Source organism: Peromyscus maniculatus, chromosome 18, assembly GCF_049852395.1.
Source record: "Peromyscus maniculatus bairdii isolate BWxNUB_F1_BW_parent chromosome 18, HU_Pman_BW_mat_3.1, whole genome shotgun sequence".
NCBI lineage: Eukaryota > Metazoa > Chordata > Mammalia > Rodentia > Cricetidae > Peromyscus > Peromyscus maniculatus.
The window spans coordinates 48,948,689-48,970,586 of record NC_134869.1 but is presented as its reverse complement, the minus strand read 5'-3'; the positions used below and the strand labels follow the sequence as shown (position 1 = coordinate 48,970,586).

At 48.0% G+C, this 21,898-nt stretch overlaps 2 protein-coding genes across 3 annotated transcripts in view; both read right to left on the bottom strand.

Moving 5' to 3' along the window:
- Positions 1-2,827, bottom strand: part of Tbk1 (TANK binding kinase 1) — a 39,942-nt gene extending 37,115 nt beyond the window's left edge. Inside the window, exons 1-2 of the mRNA XM_076554173.1 lie at positions 2,705-2,827; positions 83-201 (exon numbers count right to left, since the gene is read on the bottom strand). Coding sequence (XP_076410288.1) covers positions 83-169 — 87 coding nt within the window. The 5' untranslated portion in view covers positions 170-201; positions 2,705-2,827. The remainder of the gene's footprint in view (positions 1-82; positions 202-2,704) is intronic.
- Positions 2,828-5,893: 3,066 nt separating this feature from the next.
- Xpot (exportin for tRNA) overlaps positions 5,894-21,898 on the bottom strand; it is a 40,235-nt gene continuing 24,230 nt past the window's right edge. For both annotated transcript variants that reach the window (XM_006973340.4, XM_006973341.4), the window contains exons 18-25: positions 21,453-21,738; positions 19,310-19,499; positions 18,066-18,182; positions 17,642-17,757; positions 16,698-16,745; positions 13,018-13,089; positions 9,156-9,212; positions 5,894-6,476 (exon numbers count right to left, since the gene is read on the bottom strand). In XM_006973340.4, the coding sequence (XP_006973402.1) occupies positions 6,450-6,476; positions 9,156-9,212; positions 13,018-13,089; positions 16,698-16,745; positions 17,642-17,757; positions 18,066-18,182; positions 19,310-19,499; positions 21,453-21,738 (913 nt within the window). In that variant the 3' untranslated portion in view covers positions 5,894-6,449. The remainder of the gene's footprint in view (positions 6,477-9,155; positions 9,213-13,017; positions 13,090-16,697; positions 16,746-17,641; positions 17,758-18,065; positions 18,183-19,309; positions 19,500-21,452; positions 21,739-21,898) is intronic.

Here is a 21,898-nt window from a genome sequence, read left to right as displayed (position 1 = left end):
GTCACAAAGCCAAACGTTTTCATACACACGTGCTCGTCGGAAGAAAATAAAGCGAGGCAAAGAGCGACAGCCCTGTACCCACCTTGTGTCTTCCTCTGAAGACATTTGCAGTGGCCCCCTGGCCTAAGATATCAGACAAGAGCCACAAATGGTTGGACGTACTCTGCATCTTCTCGGCTTGCTCGGGCGCCTCTCCTCACGCTGAGGGGAGAGAAGAGATCTGCATGTAGGCTGGTAAGGAAATAACACCGCCAAGAACCAAACGGTAGCCGCATTTCATCCGAAGGGGGACTATGCATTATTTACTGCCGAGCAGGAGTGCATGGGCAGTCCAGTGTCAGAAAGGTTTCCAACGATATTAGAGGACAAAACACTCTGGGGGCACTACAGAAACAAACCCACGATATTAAAACCACTGGCACGCATTCAATTGCTTTTGCTGTGCTTTGGAGATGGCGTTTTACCGGATTTCCCAGCCTGGCCTAGAGCTCTCTGTATAACCCTGCCTGCTTTTCTGCCTTGGCCTCCACAATGATAGAATTACAGGTAGATCTGGCTTTTTTTTTGCATATGAGTGTGTGGGTCTGTGTGTGTGCTGCTGCAGGGGTGGGAGAAGGCTGGACTCCCCGGAGCTGGAGTGAGACGCAGTTGTGAGCCACTTGCTCCACGCCCACCCTCCACAAGGGCCGCAAGGGCTCCTCAACACCGAGCCCTATCTTCTACCCCCCCATGTCGGGCTTTCTTTTCTCCATATATTCAATAGAATTTGCATCACAGAACGGGAAAAAAAATCCCTCCATTATCTAATACTGTCTCTGCCAATTAGAGTAATACTGACTACTTATCTCCTCCAACTGTTTTGAAAGATTAATAGATTAATCATTGATTTTTTTTTGACACAGGGGTGGGGTGGGGGGTCCGTCTTCTTATAGCCTACATTAGCACAAATACGAACAGAAAGCAATCATCACTACGTAATAGTTCCATCGTGCAAAATTTCGACTACACAGAAACTGTAATTGGGAAGTCTAGAACTTGCTATTCCTGAAACGTCAATAACTCCTCTGACGCTGCTTAAGGACGGGTTCCTGGGCCAGTGAAAGGGTTCGGTGGGCAAAGGGGCTTGCTGCCACACCAGACAACCCAGGTTCAGTGTCTGGAACCCATGCGGCAGAGGGAAAGGACTATCTGTGCCACAACAGGCATGAGCCCCCCCACACAATAAATAAAATGTAAAAAACCATTGCAAAGCAGTCATTCCCCTAACTTCTAAATAGACAGGGTATACACACACCAAGTACATATTCCCAAGTCTTAAGAAGCACCAAGAGCAGACGTGTCCTTTTAACACGGGAAAGCTGTGCAACTGGAAAAAAAAATGGCACCCACATTCGACACATCAGACTCCTCCAAGTCTGCTCTAAGTTTGGACCACAAAAATCTTACAGTCCACTTCCAGTAAGTTAGAACTGCAGTCTTCCAAGGATGGTTAGGAACATAGAAAATGGCCAAGGGTCCAAGTGTCACCAAGCTCTTATACACCAGCTATCTTTATAATTTTATCATCTATGCAATTTAGATAAATAATTGCCCATCCAATCTATTTGAAGTAAGCAATAATAATACTCACTACTAGTCAGATGCCCTGTGTGTGTGTGTGTGTGAATAAGACTCCCTTTTCATAAATAATAAATGCATTTACCAATTACTGCATTTCATTCAAGAGATGGTAAACTCAAATATGTAATGGAAAACCTTCCCTAGCTGATGTTACATTGTTGCTGTCAGATAACTAAATGACAGTATCATCGAGTACTTATGTGTAGCGAGTGGATAATTTAAAAACACACTTGGCTAAGATACCTGCTTTCTATACACCAATGTAAAAAAGAAGGGTCCACGACGGTGATCGTTTGAAACTTTCTTCCAATAACCCCCTCATGACTAAAACATGACTCAGCACACCCACCCGACGCTTGCTATTAAGTCTCCCCAAATTTTGACAAGCGTGTGTAAACTGGCATTCAACAAGTACAATACTGGCGACGCTGTCGTCAGTCTACTTCCTTTAATTGTTTAAAACGAAAGTTACCAGGGATAAAACAGGTTTGGTGGCATGGTGCACGGACAAAGTTGCTGGGTTTCCAAACTCAAACTCAAGCCAACCATTTATTCGACAGATAGCCGAGGTTCCAGAGTGGGGAAAAGGTCGGGTTTTGATGATGCATTTGACAGTTCTCGGGGAGAACCTGTTTTGGGACGACTGGCAGGAAACACCAGGGAAATGTATTAGGCAAATCAACCCACAAGCTAGGTGGAAGAGGAAGAAGACAACATGGGGATTTGCATTATTTTTTTTTTGTCCGTGCACATGAAAAAAAACAAAACAAACAAACAAACAAAAACCCCAAGCCCCGTCTCGTGCTGGCAGCCTCGGGTGAGTCAACCTTTGCGACGGCGGCTGCCAGTCCATTTAAACCCCGGTGTCGTCAGCTGGGCCAAGGGTGGGAGCGGCGCGTCAACTCCGGGCTGGGCAGGCAGGCAGGCGGGCAGGCAGCCCTCCCTTCGGCCCGGGTCGCCAGGGCCCAGGCGGGGCGAGCGCGCGGCTGCGGGACCCCTCCGGGCCGCGGCCCGGCTCTGACGCAGCATCCCGCCTCCCCGACCCCCGGGGACGCGCCGGCCCGCTCCGCCCGACCCCGCTTACCCAGCCGAGTCCCTTCTCCGGCGCGCACAGCCCGCGGCTCCGGGGCCTGCTCGCGCCCCAGGCTACTTCCGGCTTCGCCAGCCCGGGCCGCGGAGCACGTGACCGACGGCGGCGGCGGCGGCGGGAGGGGGTGGGGGGCGCGCCTGCGCGTGCGCACTCCCGCGGGCCTATGGGGCCGCGGCGGCCGAGCATCTTTCATCTCTCCGGTGGCGGCTGCTGCAGCTGCAGTCGGCGGTGCGGGACGGCGCCTACCGTACCGCGGGCGGGCGGGCGGAGGTCGGGAACTCTCTGCACCGCAGGGTGAGTGCGGCGAGCTGGCGACGCCCACAGTCTCAGGTCCGCAGGATGCTGGCCGCCGCCGAGGACTTCCGCCGAGGGCTGGATTGGATTTAAACATCACTTGGCTTGCATGAGCAAGAATCGGTTCTGTATAATGTCCATTCTGCTCTTGAAACTGGGAATGCTGGAGAGTTTACGCACTGAACTTGACCACGTAACCCAGTACTGTGATCAGTATGGCCAGGTCTCGCTCCAGTGGATCGAAGGTCTAACTTCTGAGTAGGGAAGGGAAGGGGGTGGGTCCTAGAGCAGATCTACACTGATGGTCCAGGTTAAGGGCAAAGGCTTCCGCTGGAACAGACAAGGGGCCGAAGTCTCCACTCACTCCGGACCTGAAACTCTCTAGGCCTGTTTTCATCACATGCAAAATGAAGATTTAAAAAAAACAAAACAAAAACAAAAGGCCCAATCCAAGGAGTTCTTAGAAAGAAAGTTATTTTATTAGAATTTTCAACAGTTTAGGCAATGAAATCATTCTAACAGTAAATGCACTTTCTGCTTACAATTAAAACCTATTTCAGTTCTGATCATGACATGAGTGACAGGTCCCTCCGAGTCAGAAAAACCCACAGCTCAAAAATGATGGAGGAAATAGGACTAAGCCAAAGGACTTCACATGTTTACCACATAAGTGATACACATTAAAATACCACACAGTACTTTCTCCAAAAGTCAAGCCACCGGTGAGCCCATTAGCAAGCTCTGAGGTGGAAACAAACGCTTTGGGCATGGGACTACAACGGCCACCACAAAACCCAAGTCATCCACCTCTGCGTTCTCACCTGTAACAAGTGAGGTCGGCTCTTGAGACAATTATTTGGGTGCTTGCTCTTAAAAACAAGGTTACCTAATGAGGGGACAGTTTCCTGTCGTGACGGTAACCTCGAGGAATGAAGATGAGCATTCTTATACATGATTATTACATTGACATGAAGTTCCTGACGTCTACACTCTGATTTCCACGGCCTGATCCCGAAGGTCTAAACACAGGTTACTCTGTTGTGGGGCTTTAAAGAGCCATGTACAGACTCAATAGTACAGTAATACAAGCTAATACTGAGGCCTATGTTTTAATTCAGTGAATTCTTAACAAGTTATGAGGTAGCTACCATTATTTCCCCCATCTCTGAGGGGAAAACCAAGGCAGGGAGAAGTCATTTAACTTGCTCAAGGTCCTAAATTCAGTTACTGGTGTAAGTGGCGTTGGAACCTACTTAACTTGGGTCCAGAGTCCACAGTATACAAGGTCTTGTTCACTACCACGTGTGCTATTCACTACAATACCTTGTGCAATCACTGTTGCGACAGAAGCCATTACACCTCAGTGCACAGGAAAATAGCAAAAAAAACACCCAGTTTTGCTTGTCTTTTTTGTTTTTGACACCGAGTCTCACTCTGGTCCAGACTGGCCTTGGCCTCCTCTGAATGGTGCGATTATAAGCATGAGCCACCAAACCTGCCCCACTTACCTATTTTTTACAAAATCATTATTTATTGAAGTATTATATACTTCACTCATCTAGTTTTATCACTCAATAGAACTATTCTTAGCTGTCCATTTTACTGCCTTTATTTTATAATGGGAGGAAAATGCTGACTATCTCTTGTGGAGTTAAAATCAGAGAAAGATCCACGTGCACAATTCAGAGTAAATTGGGGCTCAGCAGCTCAGTGCTTGCTGAACAAGAGTGAGGACCGAATTTGGATACCCAGCACCCGCATAAAAGCTGGTACAGTCACCATCTGCAACCTGAGGACTGGCACAGAGGCAGGAAGTCTGCTGGCCAGCCAACCTCGCTGAGACGCTGAGCTCCAGGTTCAGTGGAAGACACTCTCAAAAAAGGTTCTTATCCACCTAACCCCCAGCACACACACAGATGTACGTAGGTACACACACACACACACACACACACACACACACACACACACACACACACACACACACACACACTCCAGGCTATCCACGGGTCACAAGTCCACGGACAACACACACCTCCCTCCTGAAATCTTTCTGTCTGCTCCCTGTCTGTCTGTGGTAGTAGGGACTGAACTCAGATTCTCAAGCAAGCACTCTACCACTAAGTACCATACCCCCAACTCCCTCTCAGCAATCCATCAGGCTTCTACCTGCTATATACTTTTAGGCAGGTTCTCATGTAGCCCAGACTTGCCTCAAGCTCACTATGTAGCTGAGGACAGCCTGGGACCTCTGCTCTCCTCCCTATTTCCCCCTCTACTTTTATGCAGTGCTGGGTCTGGAACCCGGGACTCTGCATGCTTGGGAGTTAGATCTGGGCCTTAACAATGGAAGCTTCGATGCTTATAGCCATGCTGCTGTTGTTCTGTCTCTTTTCTGCTGTTCCTACTGCACCCACGCCTTTTCTAGCTCTCTCCTATAGCACGCAGCAGTACTTGTGGTACTTAAGCAGCGACTGACTACAAAGTCATAAACACACAGGTGGTCAGACCTGGTGATGCACGCCTTTAATCCCAGCAGCTGGGGGGCAGAGACGGGCAGAGCTCTGAATGTGAGGCCAGCCTGGTCTAATATAGCGAGACCCAGTCTCAAGACAAAAACAAACAAACAAAATCTAGGTGTACTTACTGTGCTCTAGATACACCTAATTCATAGAAAAACACTGGGATTTATAATCCTATCATAGATTCATGGAGCCGGTTTCTAGTGCATTTAAAAAGGCTAACTTAACAGACCTAAGCTGAGTGACCTTCAGGAGCGTAGTCAGTGAAAGGAGGCATCCACATTTGTATCAGCAAACCTTTAGGTGGGAAATCAGAGTTGATTGAGGTGGGGAAATGAAGCTATTTATAATAATTCCGGAGAAGACTTGGTATATTTCACTATGTAAAATTTATTATTATTTTTTTTTATAAAAAATGTGTAACACCAGCACCTACTTTTAAACGGACTAATTTAGGAACCCATTCTCTTATAGAATACACATTGGCATTGAAACAGTTTCAAGAAATGTAACGGCTGTCTACAGAAAATTATGTTTTGATTGTTACCCCATAGTTATGTGTGTGCACACATAAAACTGAACATTTCCAACTTGACATTCAATTGTTAGTCAGTTTCCCACTGCTATAGTTTTTCTTATAAAGAACTTTAAAGTTTCACATAAAGAAAAAAATTAAGGTACTAGGATAAATCTATGTCTTTAACAGCATTTTTACATAAACAATTTAAACGGGCATGCAGGCAACTTTTCTTGTTGTCACATACCTGTATTTAGGGAAAATTACACCCATTTTACAGAAAATCCCACATACACAGCAATAAGCTCAGAACCATGTTAAAAGACGGGGTAATGGCACACAAAACTGCTTCTTGATAAATTATGAGCCAGAATTCCTGGTCTTGACACAGGACAGGGAAATCCAGTCCTCAGGGCTTTGCTCTCTGGAAGAACACCTGTAAAACAGCAGTGAAACAGCGGTGTCAGGCAGGACAGCCCTGGAGGCTTCTGAAGGCTCGTCACCCTGGTAACAGAGACCACTGCCAGGAGTAACGGCAGTCAGAGGAGACAGCTTTTGATGTACTGGGAAAATTAACAGTGGAATATTAAATTCAAGGAAGAAAAAAAGTCAAAGATAAGACAGAAATATTAAGCCTTAAAAGATTTACTATGCATTCGGTGATTTAAAAGCTATTTCCAGTTCAATGTTTGAGATAAAAGCGTGGACTAGAAGTCATGCTAAGCACCGCCCAGCAATGCAGTGCTTCTGCAATGATGTCACTGACTGAGTGCTGGAGATGGCAATGGCAGGCAGGGAGCTCGTGGAGAAGGACCGTATTCACCATCATATTCCTAAGACCTAGAGAGCGGGGTTCACCCGACAACCTAAGCGAGAGAGGATGGGAACGGTGACTCACACGGGAGATCCTTCCTAAGAGTTGGGAGGCCAAAGCAGGAAGACAGTGAATTAATTCTAAGTTAGCCTGGGCTACATAAGAGATCCTGTCTCAAATAAACCAAAACCCAAAAGTGGTAAGAATGACCACTGAATGAGCAAGAGAAAACCTTCCTAGAAGGCTGTCTTAGTTAGCTTTAACTGTCAAGTTGACACAGCCTAGAGGCCCCAGGAGTCTTGACTGAGGGACTTCCCAGATCAGACTGGCCCATGGGACACTGTCCTGACTGTTAACTGATAGAGGCTGGACCACCCAACTGTGGGCAACGCCAATCCCTGGGTAGGCGGTCTTGGACTGTGTAAGAAAACTAGCTACTCATTAGCCTGGGACGAGCCAGCAGGCCATGGTCCTCCATGGTTTCTGCTTCAAGTTCCTGTCTTGAATGCCCTCCCGATGGCCTGTGACCTGTAAACTCTTCCCCCACTAAGTTGCTCTTGGCCATGGTGTTTGTCCCATCACCAGGAAGAAACCAGAACTGAGCATGGCAAAGGCAAGCCGAGACCAGCACAGAATTCCTAGTGGAGGACCAGGAATAAGGCCGAGGTGAACAACAGCAAAGATGATTCTTACAGGAGACAGAAAAACCCGGTCTGACATCAGACTATGAAAACAACTGAGACCCCAGATGAGCAGCATGAACTTGTCTTAGTCAACAGGACTTCCAGGAAGAACAATGGATGAAGGACCACTTGATAGACCAGCCAGGCTGTCACAGAGAAGGAACACTGAGTGAGCTCGCGTAGGCCGTCCAAGGGAACAGGGAAGAATGGATACAGTGATCAGCCAGATAGGAAGAAAGACGCTAACACTGATACGCGGCTCTCCGTCACTGAGGAGCTGCGCCAAGCCCGTCAGTGCTGTGCATGTGAACAACACCGAGACAAGCCTTCTGCAGAGCCCTGGGACTTCCTCTTCCTACCCAGGACTCATTTTCACAGGTGCTTTCCTTCTTATCCCCCGGTGTTAAGAAAGTTAAAAAAAAAAAAAGTTTCCTTTATGCTGATAACTGATGAGGGACAATGTTAGAATTGAAAAGGATAGCAAATGCTTTCGACATAAATTCTCTTTAGTTTGTGCTATTTTTTTTTTTTTCTGACCTACATCTCCTACAGCTCTTGACTTCAGAATTCTACTAACTGCCGGGCAGTGATGGCGCACGCCTTTTATCCCAGCACTTGGAGGCAGAGGCAAACAGATCTCTGTGAGTTCGAGGCCAGCCTGGTCTCCAAAGCGAGTTCCAGGACAGGCTCCAAAGCTACACAGAGAAACCCTGTCTCGAAAAAAACCCAAAAACCAAAACCCAAAAACAAACAAAAAAAACCCCCGAAGAATTCTACTAAGTGGAGCCCGGGAACCAACCACTCACTCATAACTTGTTACCAAGAAATGTAGCATACAGGGCTTTGCTTTTCAGTTTGTGCACAGGAAGTACCAAGTACACGTGAGAACCAGCTCTGGTTCTGGCACAGTGACTGCGCTCCTTGAGCAGGGAACTCGCCCGTACTGGTACCTGAAGCACCATCTGGTGTCTGGACATAAAAAACAGCCGTAAGCAGGAAAAAGTAATCTCCACCTGCTCTCTCTCTGTTTAGACAGGGTCTCACTAGGTAGCGGAGGCTGACCACTAACTAACCTGTGATCCTCCTGCCTCCACCTTCCAAGTGCAGGGATTACTGGTGTCACCACCAACTGAGGTGTTTAATTTTATTTATTTATAAAATTTAATGCTTTTTGAATATAAAACACAGCCTTCTTGGCCAGATCCAAGGGGATCCCTTTTGTTTACTCTACATCCAAATGTTTCAAAATGAACTATAAGCGAGTGGTTTATACCTCTGCTTCTGTATTTTCAGATCCTTTCAACTTAATCAGCAACTTAATCACAAAATTCCTTTTCTTTCCATCCTCTAATACCCATTTAATTACATCATAAAACTATAAAACAACAAGAAAACCCAAACCCAGGCATTTTTATACCATATGTTCAGGCTCTTTAGACAATTAGTATAAATATCTAATTATCTTTTTCAATAGCTTAGTTCAAAGAGGATTCATAAAAACTTCTGCAATTACATCTTCCTAGGGCAAAGAGACCCCAAAGTGAGTGAGTTAGTCAAACTCTGCACCCTCAAACGTTACCTCGCTGTATAAAGACGGGGACCTTCCCCAAATACCTACCTTAAGGTAATTTTTAAAAACTTTAGCATCAGGCTGCTGAAGCGCTTGACAGAACTCCTGGGGGGACAAGGAGGGAAGAAAATAGGAAAGTCCATTTAATGCAAGCCCACAGCATCCTTTTTGTTTTAAATTGAGGGCAATGAACACAAACACAGCTTACCATGGCAGCCACTTCACATGCACAGTACAGTGTTAACCTCGTGTGCGGCAGCTCGCACAGGCTTTCTCAGCCTGCAGAAACCAACGCCTGTGCCCACTGACCCACACCCCCTCGCTTCTCTCCCCACAGCCTCCATTCTGCTCTCGGCTGTGATGAGGCCTACTACTCTGGACCTCTGCTGTGTGTTTGTTTTTTTCTGCCCAACTTAGCACAGTGTCCCCAGTGTCACCTATGTGGTAGCACAGGACAAGATTTCTTTCCTCAAGGCTAAATAAACCACTGCAGGGATATACCACACTTTCTTCATCCTGTCTCCTAACAATGGGCAGTAATATTACTTCAGATCCACTCTAGTACTATCACAGCTCATCAAAATCAAGTCAAACCAATTCTTACTCCCAAAGGTTATATACAAGATTTTCAAACATTAAACCCTGACACGTTTTCTTTCATTTTCTCTGGGTCCCCAGGGAGGAAGAAATCAAAACCAGTGTGTTATCTCAGACTTGGTAGGATGGTCGGTCACCAGCAAATGAACCAACCAAACCCCCAAAGCCAGGCACAACGGCTCATGATATTCCAGAACCCGACAAAGGGAAACACAAGACCCTGTCTCAAAAGGAAAGAAAAAGAGGAGGAGGAGGAAGAGAAGAAGAAAAACAGAAAGCCTGAAGTAACGGCACAGGAACACATGAATGACAGTGTGGCTGCTTGGGAGAGGGAGTGAAGGGTTTTGATCAGAGGCCAGCATCTCATCACATTCAAACAAACTCCCAACACAAGACCAAGTCAGTCAGCAAGGATGTGGAGAAACCCTAATGTGCACACTGTTAGTGAGAACACACAACAAAACACACACACACACACACACACACACACACACACACACACACACACACTGTTAGTGCAAATACACATGGCATCTGGTATGCTTTAAGTGTTTGTTTTTAAACAAACTAGGGATTGACCCTTGGGCCCCACAAGCATTCTAAGCACATACTACCCTCCGTCTAGTTCAGTACAAAGGCTATGAAAACTTTCCAATACAACTACCAGCAATCTTACTTTGGGGTATCTATCGAGAACTGAACTCAGCATCTGTAGACAAGATTAGCACTTAGCTCATGTGCACTGTGGTACAGTGAGCTGTAGAGACGACTTACATGCTCACTGATGGACTGATGAACAAAGTAATGTTCATTTGTAGAACGGACCATTCGCTATCTACTGTAAGAAATGAAACCTTGGAACCGGGGAGACGGTTGGTGAGGTAATTCTGTGCAGACAGAAGGACCTGAGTTTGATCCCCAGCATCCCCATTAAAAGGCAGGCACGGTGGCACAAGCTTGTAATCCCAGTGTCGGTGGGGCAAAGGCACGAGGGTCTCGGACCTGCTGGGCAGCCAGCCTAGGTCACTGGGGAGCTGCAGGTCCCAGTAAGAGACCCTGTCTCCAAAGACAAGGTGGAGGCTCTCAAGGAATGATCCCCGAGGTTGACCTCTGGTGTCCACAACACACACACACACACACACACACTCACTCACTCACTCACACTCACCTGCACATACATGGACACATGCGCATACAAAAGAAATCTTGCTATATAAAACAAAAAGGGAAGAATTTTGTGGACATCCTGTTAAGTCAAATAGCCAGTCACAAAAGACAAAGACAGGATTCTCCTGCTTGTATGAGGTCTCTACAGCAGTCAGGGTCAGAGGATCACAACACAGCAGGGAGGTGGCCAGGGCCGGGAAAGAGGACTTAGGCAGAAAATCTAAATGACGAGCCGGGCGGTGGTGGCGCACGCCTTTAATCCCAGCACTCGGGAGGCAGAGGCAGGCGGGTCTCTGTGAGTTCAAGGCTAGCCAGAGAAACCCTGTCTCGAGAAACCAACCAACCAACAAATAACAAATCTAAATTATGTAAAATGGATTTTCTAGAGACCTATCTAATTTTTGTTCTTTAATTAACAAGACTGTACAGTAGACTTAAAAATGTTACGGTACACCCTATGTGATGTCTTCTTAATGCAATAAAATAAACCTTGAAAAAACCTAACTGAGCACGCAACAAGAGAAAAACCCTCCAGAACACTGTGGGAGAAGCAAACAAATCTTGGAATCCGTAAGGGGCTAGTTTTAGGCCTGGCAGTCAGTTGGTCATCCTGTTTGCCCCTTCACAGGAGGTTCTAGCTCTAGCTGCCACTTGAGCTGCATGCACTACTGCAGGAGCAGTGTGGCAGCTGCGTGAACAAAGTGGAGTGTAAAGGGGCACCGTAACTTTCTAGCCACCCCCTCAAAAAAACGACTTCAACAGGAAAACCGTGACACAAACCCCAGCACAAGTTCTTTTCTTTTCCCTCCCGTTTCCTCTCTCTTCTCTTTGCCATGCATGCCGGGGTTTGAACCTAGGGTCTTGCACATGGCAGGTAAGCAAGCATGCTCCACTGCACTGTATGTCTGCCATGCAGGGTCTTCACGTGCTACGATCACTGTCGGCAGCCTACAGAATGGCTTCTTTTTTCTTTTGTTTGCTTTGCACACAGACTTTCATCGGCAGCCCCAGCGGGGCCAGAACTCCCTGGATAATCTGAGGCAGGTTCAAACTCACGACAGTGCCCCTGCCCTCGTCTCCTAAGTGGAGGAATTACATGCATGGGCTGCCAGGCCAGCCTGAATGCTTTCTTTTCAAAAGCACAAAAGACTCCAGGACTGGAAAAGAAAGCAACTGTAATGAACACTGATTCTTAAAGGGTGTATCTGTTTTTATGTAGATGGGCTTCCGTGAGGTGATGTGCACCACAAGCCCTTAGGGGCCAGAAGAGGGCACTGGAGCCCCTGGGGCTGGAGTCAGGCGATTGGGAGCTGACACGTGGGTGCTGGGAACTGACCTGAGTACTCTCCAAGAGCAGCCAGTGCTCTTGACCAGAGCCCCATGAATTCTGATCTTTAAAATATTTAGTTTTGTAGCAAAACTTAGTGTCTTCCTAAGGCACAACAAAAGTGCCACTACCCAGTCATTACAACAGTCACACACACACAACAGTGGCACACACAACAGTGGCATACACAACAGTCACACACACACAACAGTGGCACACACACAACAGTGACACACATAACAGTGGCACACACAACTATTTCTAAGTATCTCCAACCTGCATGACATGGAAATATATGGGAGGTCAGGTTGGGGGATTCTTCAGCACCCAGTAAAAAGCTAAGTGTGGTGGCCTGTCCCTGTAACCCCAGCACTGCAGAGGTAGCAACCAGGAGACCTGTGCTTCAGACCAGCACTCTAGCACAATGTCGAGCCAACAAACGGTGTCTCAAAGGAGGCAGATGGTGTCCTGCGCATGGCGCCTGAAGCTGTCCTCTAGCCCCCCCCACATGCGCACACACATGCACGGAGAAAAGGAAAAACGTCATTTCTATAGGTACAGCTACAGACAATGTTACTATTACTGTGACCTATCATTTACTGAATGGCAGGAAATTAAATTTGTATTGGATGTTAGTAGAATAAAAACATAAAATTGCTTCCATTCAATTTCATGGATTATTTTAGTCTAGGCTCCAGGCCATTGACAGCAAAACAAGCTAATGCCATATGGCTTTTGTGAATTAAAATTTAGATTTGAAGTACACACATTTATTTATTTAATAAAATTTCAAGCAAGATCTGTTAGGAGAGCTCTTACCTGAATTATTTCTGGAGCGACCTGTAAGGAGGGCAGGTATTCCTGTTGAAGATACTGAACACATTCGGGGCCCTGCAGATGAAGAGACAACCCAGTCATCTTTCTGGGCACTAATAACGCTCAAGAGGCTAGACCAACACACCTACACTTCACAGACGATACAGTATTAGGATAAGAACAGACCGCCTTGATTAGAAACCCAGGAGACACTTTGACACTGCTTCCCTTTAGCAATGTATTCCTGAGAGAACAGCTCTAGAAAAACTGAACAAATTCAATACTTCAGAACAGCAGTGAACTTCGTGTCTTGTGGTAACTTGTGTGTGAACGTCCTAGAGGCCAGAGGTGGTGCCAGGGTCTCCATACACTGCTCTCCACCTTATTTTTCAGACAGGGTCTCTCATTAAGTCTGGAGGGGCCAATGGGGCTTGGCTGGCCAGCCAGTGAACTCCGGGGGTGAACCACCTGTCTGCATCCCCACCCCAGCACTGAGATTACAGGTGTGCACATCTGGCTATTTCGTGGGTGCTGAGGACCTAAGACAGGTCCTCCTGCTTGCACAGAAAGCATCTGACAGACCGAGCCATCGACCCATCTTCCCTGACCTGCATCTGATAACTTTTAAGGGCTTTAGTAGGTTGATGGTTTACCTGAAAGCAAATCCCTAAACAAAATCAGTGGTCCACACCTAGCATTTGGGAGGCTGAGGCATGAGGACCACTCTGAGCATGAAGTCAGCCTGGCTACGGAGTAAGACTGTTTCAAAACAACCGTACCTTTCCCTCTTTAACATCCGGATTGCTTATAGTTTTCTGTTTACTATTATTAGTACTTCTCAGTCACAGGATTCCTTTATCTTCTTTCTACCTTGACTCTTGGCCCTCTACCTAAACGGGCCCCGGTCTCAACTTAATGACCCCTCAGAGGAACTGTCATCTGGGTGTGTGGGGGGGGGAGCGAACACTACATTGGTTCTCAAAGGTTTCTCACTTCTCATCTTCCCGTTAACCTGCCCATTCTGCTTATTTCCAATGCACTGCTCGCCATTCCCATACAACCGCATTATCACGTACATACATACGTGTGTGTGTGTGTGTGTGTGTGTGTGTGTGTTAAAATCAGGATTTTCACTAATTTGGATGGAAGGCAATGGTGGAGACCACCGCTCTGAACTGCTCCTCAGCCCTTCTCCAAGCATCTTCCAGTGTCACTGTCTCCTGTTACGTCTCCTCTCTGTCCTTGCTTTCCTAACTTTGTTTCAGCCTAAGTGTGGGTTTTTTTTGTCCTGATCTTACAAGTTCTGACATAACAATGAGGACTCCCAAGTCAGCATTTAGTTCTAAGTACTTCATACTCACATTCCCAACAACTTGGGTATCGCTCTCATTTTTAGGATATTTAGGATATTTGATTATGTGTATGTGTATTCTCTGTGAATGAGTGTGTGTGTGTATGTGTGTGTGTGTGAGAGAGAGAGCATACGTGCGTGCATGCATGCATGCTTGCCCACGGAGGCTAGAGACATTGGATCCCTTGAGCTACTTGAGAACCTTCCCAAGCAAGTGCGAAGGTAGGTCCTCTGCAGACCAGCGCTCACTCTTCACTTCTGAGGCCGCATCTCTCCCCATCTTTGGGTATTTCTTTCTCGTTGCTTTAGGCAAAGTTCCTTTTGTCCTGATCTTACAAGTTCTGACAGACTAACAATGAGGACTCCAAAGCCAGCGTTTAGTTGGAAGCACTTCGTACTCGTCCTATTCCCAAGCGCTCTCTGAACATCTTTCCCCCCAGTGACCCACATGACCAGCACTCGGCCTCCCGGTGTTCCAAATGTCCACGTTCCGAGCGCAGCTTCCACGCACCGACCCCGCTGCACTCTTCCGCTGTCGCTGCTGCCGTAAGCTTACATCCGTAAGCTTACGTCCGAGCCCCACCAGATCCCCGTGGGACAGCTGCCGACCTCACACACACACACACCCTGCTTTGGTTGGAAAGCCAGTCCCACCACCGTATCCTCGTCTTAAGGCCTATCTGACAAAGTCCGCCTTTTCCTGTTGTTTGCTTATTGTTCAGTCAGGCAGCTTCGGTCCCAGACTTTTTTGGTGTTTTTTTCTTTTTCTTTTCTTGGTGTTTTGAGTATCTTTTTGGTATTTTGTAATAGTCCTGGCTGTCCTGGAACTCATCTTTGTAGACCAGGCTGGCCTCGAACTGACCAAAATCTGCCTGCCTCTGCCTCCCAAGTGCCAGGATTAAAGGTGTGCTCCACCACTGCCCAACTATACTATTTTATATACCCATTAAAATACTCATTTAAGTCACTATTTATTGTTATTTGCTCCGCCCATGACCTTGGGCTTTGGGGGTGGGGCGAAGGCAGTGCTTCATGCCATGGTACGTGACCTCTTAAAAAGGGGTCATGTGTCCCGTCCCCCCCCCTTTCTTTTTTTCAATTTTATCCTGGCGTGACTGGACACTGGACGGCCTGGGAATTGAACCCGGTTCCTCTGGAACATCGGTCAGTGCTCTTAACCACTGAGCCATCTCCCTCCCTAGGCAGTTTTCCCTTGATTCTGAAATATTGGGTCTTCACCTTTACACATTTTCCCCCCACCCTACTTAGGGGTAGCACAGGTCTAGAGGAAATGCCGTTGGACTAAAACCTTCCTTCCCCTTCCTTCCTCCTTCTGTCAGAAGGAAAGACTCCAGCTCAGAGAAGCGAAGACAGCATGTTCCTTGACGGGGACGGGGGACGGGCCACTGCAGCTAACTGCAGCTCAGGAAATGCTGCTCTGTGCTGGGCCACAGAAGTTAGAATTGCAATTTTTGTTAAAAGGAAAAAGTACTTATTTTTAAATATTGGCACCTAATTCAAGTTATTGGAAAATACCCAAAGTCACTTATGATTTATCCATGACTAGACTGACAGGAAAGGACTTGGTATTTATGAGTAATGGAAGTCTCTAATCATTTAAACCTGTGACCCCTATACGTGAGGAAGAGGCTGAGGCAGAAGGACCACTAGCAGTTCATTCCGGGCCGGGCCACAGTGTGAAATCCTGTCTCAGCTAACAATAAAAAATAAATCGATTTGCCAGGTGTGGTGGTGCACGCCTTTAATTTCAGCACTCGGGAGGCAGAGGCAGGAGGATCTCTGTGAGTTCAAGAGCGGCCAGGACTATTACACAGAGAAACCCTGTCTTGCAAAAGCAAATATACACAGATACACACAAATGTACACGTAAATCAATCACAGGCTGGAGTATCAGCTCAGCTGGCAAAGCACTTGCTGCGTAAACGTGAGGATGGGCTCCACCCCCAACCCCACCTCAGTTACAAAAGCCTGAGCGCTGAGAGATGCCCTGCCAGCCTAGCCTAATGGTGCGCCCCAGGTCCCAGTGACAGAAAGCATCACCTTGACCTCTGGCCGGCACAGGCACACGTGCCCCACCCCACGGGCAGCCCCTGGCTGTACAGAAGTTGAACACTGAAATGATCCTGTGCCCCACAATGTGAAGGGCGGTAATGGTCGCTGCTTTCATTCAGTCCTTTCCACACATCCACAAAATCAGTACCGAAGTGACCTTTCATAAAACACACTTTTCCAGGTGATGAGTCAGACCCAACTGAAGACACAGCAGATAAGGGCTAACCGTGAAACACGGAGCAAGGAGCGTAAGTCTTACCCGTTTGAGATGGATTGTTTTCAGCGTCACAGCACACTCAGAGAGCGCCTGTAAAGTGAAGTTTAAAATTTAACATGGGCAGTGCTTCCGCACAAAACCAAACTTTTATCCTCCCACCTCCACGCTACTGCAAGGAAAACACACAGCTTCGTGCCTGCAGGGAGTCAAGAATGGTAAAGGAAGCAGGCCACACAGAGGAAAGCAAAAGACGAACCCCTGGGGGCCGGGGGGAGGCCGCAGGAGTTAGGAGCACTGGCTGTTCTGCCTGGGAACCAGGGCTTGATTCCCAGCACCCCACGATGGCTCACCACCGGCTGTGACTCTGGTCCCAGGGGATGTGACTCTCTCTTCTGGCCTCTGGGGGCGCTAGGCATGCGCACGGCACATAGACATCCATGGAAACAAAATACCCACAGACATACAAGAAAAAGAAAAACTTCCAACTGTAGTCCTAATGGAGCAGCATGGCTTTACCCAACCATTGAGAAGTGAGAAACATCTCTCACGTGAAGCACTCTGAAAATGAGACCTGGGGCCCGGCACACAGAACGAGAGCGGCCGTGTCTGCTGTCACCGCAGGGGCATGACGGCACAGACATACAGTCCCACGCTCTGGGGGCAGAGGCAAGAGACTGCCCAGAGTCTGAGGACAGACAGGCGGGGGTGCAGCGAGACCCTGGCCAGCTACGGCCACACAGCACACCCTGTGCCAAAGGCAAAGTGAGGGGAAGGGGAGGGGGAACTGAGGAGAGAAGGGAAGAGGAGGGGTGTGGCTTAGCGGTCAAGCGCCTGCCAAATGTGTGGCATCCCTACTTCTGTCCCCAAAACAGGCAAAGTGACTCGGTGACTACTCTGAAGTCGTTATGTCTACATAAAAACAACCCGCCTGTCATCAGAGAAGCGTCTAGAGAGCTGCATGTGTAGACGGACTCTGAGGTGCTTACCAACACCGTCTGCGCGTCAGCCAGGTCGAAGGTCTGCTTTAGAGGAGCTAGGAAACATGCAGGGACGATGTGCTTATAAACGAAATCAGCAAATCCCACTGGTCCATCTTTACCTCCTGTCAAGAGAATCCAAATAAATGCTCATCTTGTTTAAAAAGAGAGTCAGTCAGTCCACATAAAGGGAAAAATCAAGCCCCGGTTTCTGCTTCTATCTGGATCAGAGTTCCATTTCAGCTCTAACCATTTCATTTCAACAGTCCCATTAGGCAGGCTGGGGATGAAGGTCAGAAGACAGTTATCAGGAGGTGTAGCTCACCGTGGGACCACTTGATTAGAGTATGCATGGGGTGGGGGCAGGGGGGGGGAGGAGGGGGAGGTCAGGATAAAACCTCAAAACAAAACAAAAACAGCAGGTTCCTCTCACCCCAGAGCTCCACCAGCTTTGAGAGGATGATGAAACACGTCTTCTGTGCAATCGGATCCGGATACTCCACGGCTCCCTGGATGACGGTCACCAGCACCCGTTCCACGTTCTCCGCACCTGAGGCGAAAGACCAGACTTTAATCTCAAAAGTAAACACACTACCTTAAGCACTCATTTCAACATGTACAGCATGTCAAAACATGTCTAGAGCGTTGATAAAACCCCTCCACTGATTTTATTAATCAGGCGCCTCAATTCTAAGGACTGAGAAGCCAGGATTCCTTTAATATCTTCTGCTTTTTTTTTTTTTGGGGGGCGGGGCGGGGAGGACCTTGCCGAGTAGACCAGGCTGGCCTCAAACTCACTGATGTGTAGTTGCCTTTGCCTCACCAATACTGGAATTAAAGGCTCTATGTGACGGTGTGAATGAGAATGGACACCACATGCTCATGTATTTGAATGCTTGGTCCCCAGTTGGTGGAAGTGTTTAGGAAGGATCAGGAGGTGTGGCCTTGCTGGTGGAGGCGTGTCACTGGGCGTGGAAGGCTTTGAGGTTTCAAAAGCTGTGGTATTCTCAGTGAACTCTCTCTACCATGTGCCTAGCTCTCACTCCTGCTCCAGCGCCACGCCTGCCTGCCTGCCTGCCTGTGGCCACACCCCGGCCATGATGGTCACGGACTCACCCTCTGAAACTGTAAACAACAACAAGGTCTTTATTTGCTGTCTTGGTCATGGTGTCTCACCACAGCAATGGAAAAGTAGCTGAGACACTCACCATGCCCAGCTTACCCCTCTTCCCTTGTGAGGAAATGTCTCAAGAGTTGCTCAGACTGGCCCTGAATTCTGTGCAGCCAGGAAGGCTTTGCACTTACTGGGCTGTCCTGCTCAGCCCCCAGATACCTGTGATAACAAGCCTTCTTCACATGGTTGGCCAGTGCTACCCTCAATTTCAAGATGGCAAACGGGCCAGTCAGACTCAACTGTCAGGCCAATTCTGGCACACGTTCCCTATACTACTTACTAGAAATTAAAAATACAGGGAAAGAGAAACTGGCTACAGATTAACTTTAAGGTGCTCTACATGCTTGTAACTCATCTCTATTCCAAAGTACTGAACACTCTTAGGGCCACCAGACCACCTCCTCACCAGTTCGCTGTTCTCGTCCACTCACCGAGGAGCTCAGGGGTCTGGCTGAGACAAGGACCTAGGCGGACACCCTGGCGTGCGTGGCGTGCATCCCTACCTTGATTTGCGATCACCTCGCTCATCCCGCTGCCTGTGACGGTCTGCAGGAAGGCGAAGTAACTCCTGCGCAGCATCTGCTTCTCTAAGGCGGCCGACTGGTCGTTGTCTTCTGCGGGCCGCAGCAGCACTTCAAAGATGGCATGAAGCAGGGGCATGAACATCTGCTGTAAAAATGGGGACACCTGGATCTGGAAAGAAGAGCACCTGTTACTGACCTCAGAAGCAATGAAGAAAAGCAACGGGGTGCTCTGCAAAGAGGGTGTTTAAAAAGCTCTTCGCTTTCTACGGAGGATATTTACAAACTTAATGAATGTATAAACATACGCACTACCCAAAGACTCAAGATTAAATTCAACACGTATGGGGCTGGAGATGGTTAAGAGCACTGGCCGCTCTTCTAGAGGACCTGGTTCCGCTCCCAGCACCCACATGAGGCTCTCAACCATCAGTAACTCCTGTTCCAAGAAATAATGACACCCGCTTCTGGTTTCTCCAGGCAATGCACACACATGGTGCAGAGGCATGTGTTCAGGCCAAACACCACACACATAAAAGTCAATCTTAAGAAGTTCAACTTGAGCAGGGGTGGGGTGTGGGGGTAGGTGGGGAGTGGGGTGGCAGCCATGCACGCCTTTAATCCCAGCACTCGGGAGGCAGAGGCAGGCGGATCTCTGTGAGTTCCAGGCCAGTCTGGTCTACAGAGCGAGATCCAGGACAGGCACCAAAACTACATGGAGAAACCCTGTCTTGGAAAAACCTTTTGGAAGTTCAACTTGTATCTTAAAATTTTGGTTGTGAGCCAGCAAGATGGTACCGTAGGTAAAGGCGCTTACTGTGCGAGCCTGGTGACCTGAGTTCAACCCCCAGAGCCCATGGAAAGACGAAAGGAGAAAACTGAGTCCACAGTGCTGGACTCTGATCTCCATGCTCTGGCATGCATGTACACCTGCGTGTACACACACACACACACACACACACACACACACACACACACACACACACACACTCTAATAAAAGTTAAACAACAAATGAAAGAAATTGAGATAAAATAGTAAGTGTTCATAATCAAAGTTGACCAAGAAATTTTTTTTAATTTAAATTCTTAAGGGAAAAAATCCTAAGGAATAAATTTTGTAAAATTAAACTACATATGTGACTTTCATTAGCTAAGTTCCTTATCCTACCTGGGCCCCCGTTTCCTCTTCTAGAAGGCAGCATTCTTACCACTGAGGGTCGGTATGAGGAGTACAGAGTGACACCCACAAAAAACATTCAGGGCAGGCTTTGAACTCAGAAAGCCTGGTGCCGTTCTCCCTGGCCAGCTCATGCCTGATTCATGCCCTGCGTTACTTCTAGCCTCTTGTCCCAGCACCCGAGTCCCAGTGCTGTGCTCAGTTAGAGCTCAGCACCGGATTTACTTGCTCTTCCTGGCGGTTTTCTCCAGCTACAGTGACTAACGCTTTTATTAAAACATCTACTCAGGGGGCTGGAGAGACGGCTTAGTGATAAAGAACACTTTCGGTCCTTTTCCCAGCACCCCTAGAGAGGCACACAACTCCACGCCCTGGACCTCCACTTCCAGATGATCCACCACTGTCTTCTGACCTCTTCAGGCACCAGGCATGCACACGGTGCACCTACATACATGCAGGCAAAACACTCATACACATAAAAAAGTACTATTTTCAACCTAGAAATCTCCCTCGCCTTACCTGTGTGGCAGACAGCAGACTATTGGGAAAGTTAGACATGCCATGACCCATGTGACCAGGCAACTCAGGGTCATTTACTAGGTAAAGGTGGGACTGAGGGGGGCTTGGTCTGCAAAGAGCTCCCTGCACACACATGAGAACCTGAGTCTGAAGCTCCAGACCCCTGTAGTGAGAAGCTGGTGGTGTACCCGAAGATGGGGGAGGGACGCCAGTGTCTACCCGAAAGCCGGTGTAGCTCCATCAATGAGCTCCAAGGTCAGAGACAGACCACGTATCAAAGACTAATGTGGAAGGTGATGGAGGCCGACCTCTGGCCTCCACATGTGTGAGTCACCCCACCTCCACAACACACAGTAAGGTAGGTAGGTGAGGATGCAGACTCTAATTTTTAAGTCACGAGAGTCTCAGCACTCGGAGGGCTTGCGGTACCTTGAACTTGGCGGTAATCTGGTTGATGAGTGGAATGAATTCCTGGAGGTCTTTCGCTTCACAGTCTTTGAGCATGTGTTCTGAGGCAGACGGGATGAAGGGAAGCACTTCCTCCTCGAGGCAAATGATCATTCGGTGAAGGAAAGTCCGAACTCCACTTCTGAGAATGTCCTTTTGTACAGGGCAGCTGAGGGCTGGCAGGAAGGTCTGTAAACAGTCCAGGTACACCTGGGAGCAGCCACACTGCTTCACAGTCTGCTTGTTGCTGAAAGCCTTGCTGGTTCGACTGCACGACCAAAACCAGACAGGCAGGGTTAGTTCATCCTTCCCAGTTCAGGGCGCACACCAGCGCGGCGCACACCAGCGGGGCAAGCTGCCAACTCTAGACTCCCGTTCTTCCCTACGCCAGAATAACTTCCCTCCGTGGTTAATGGCCACGTGGAAAT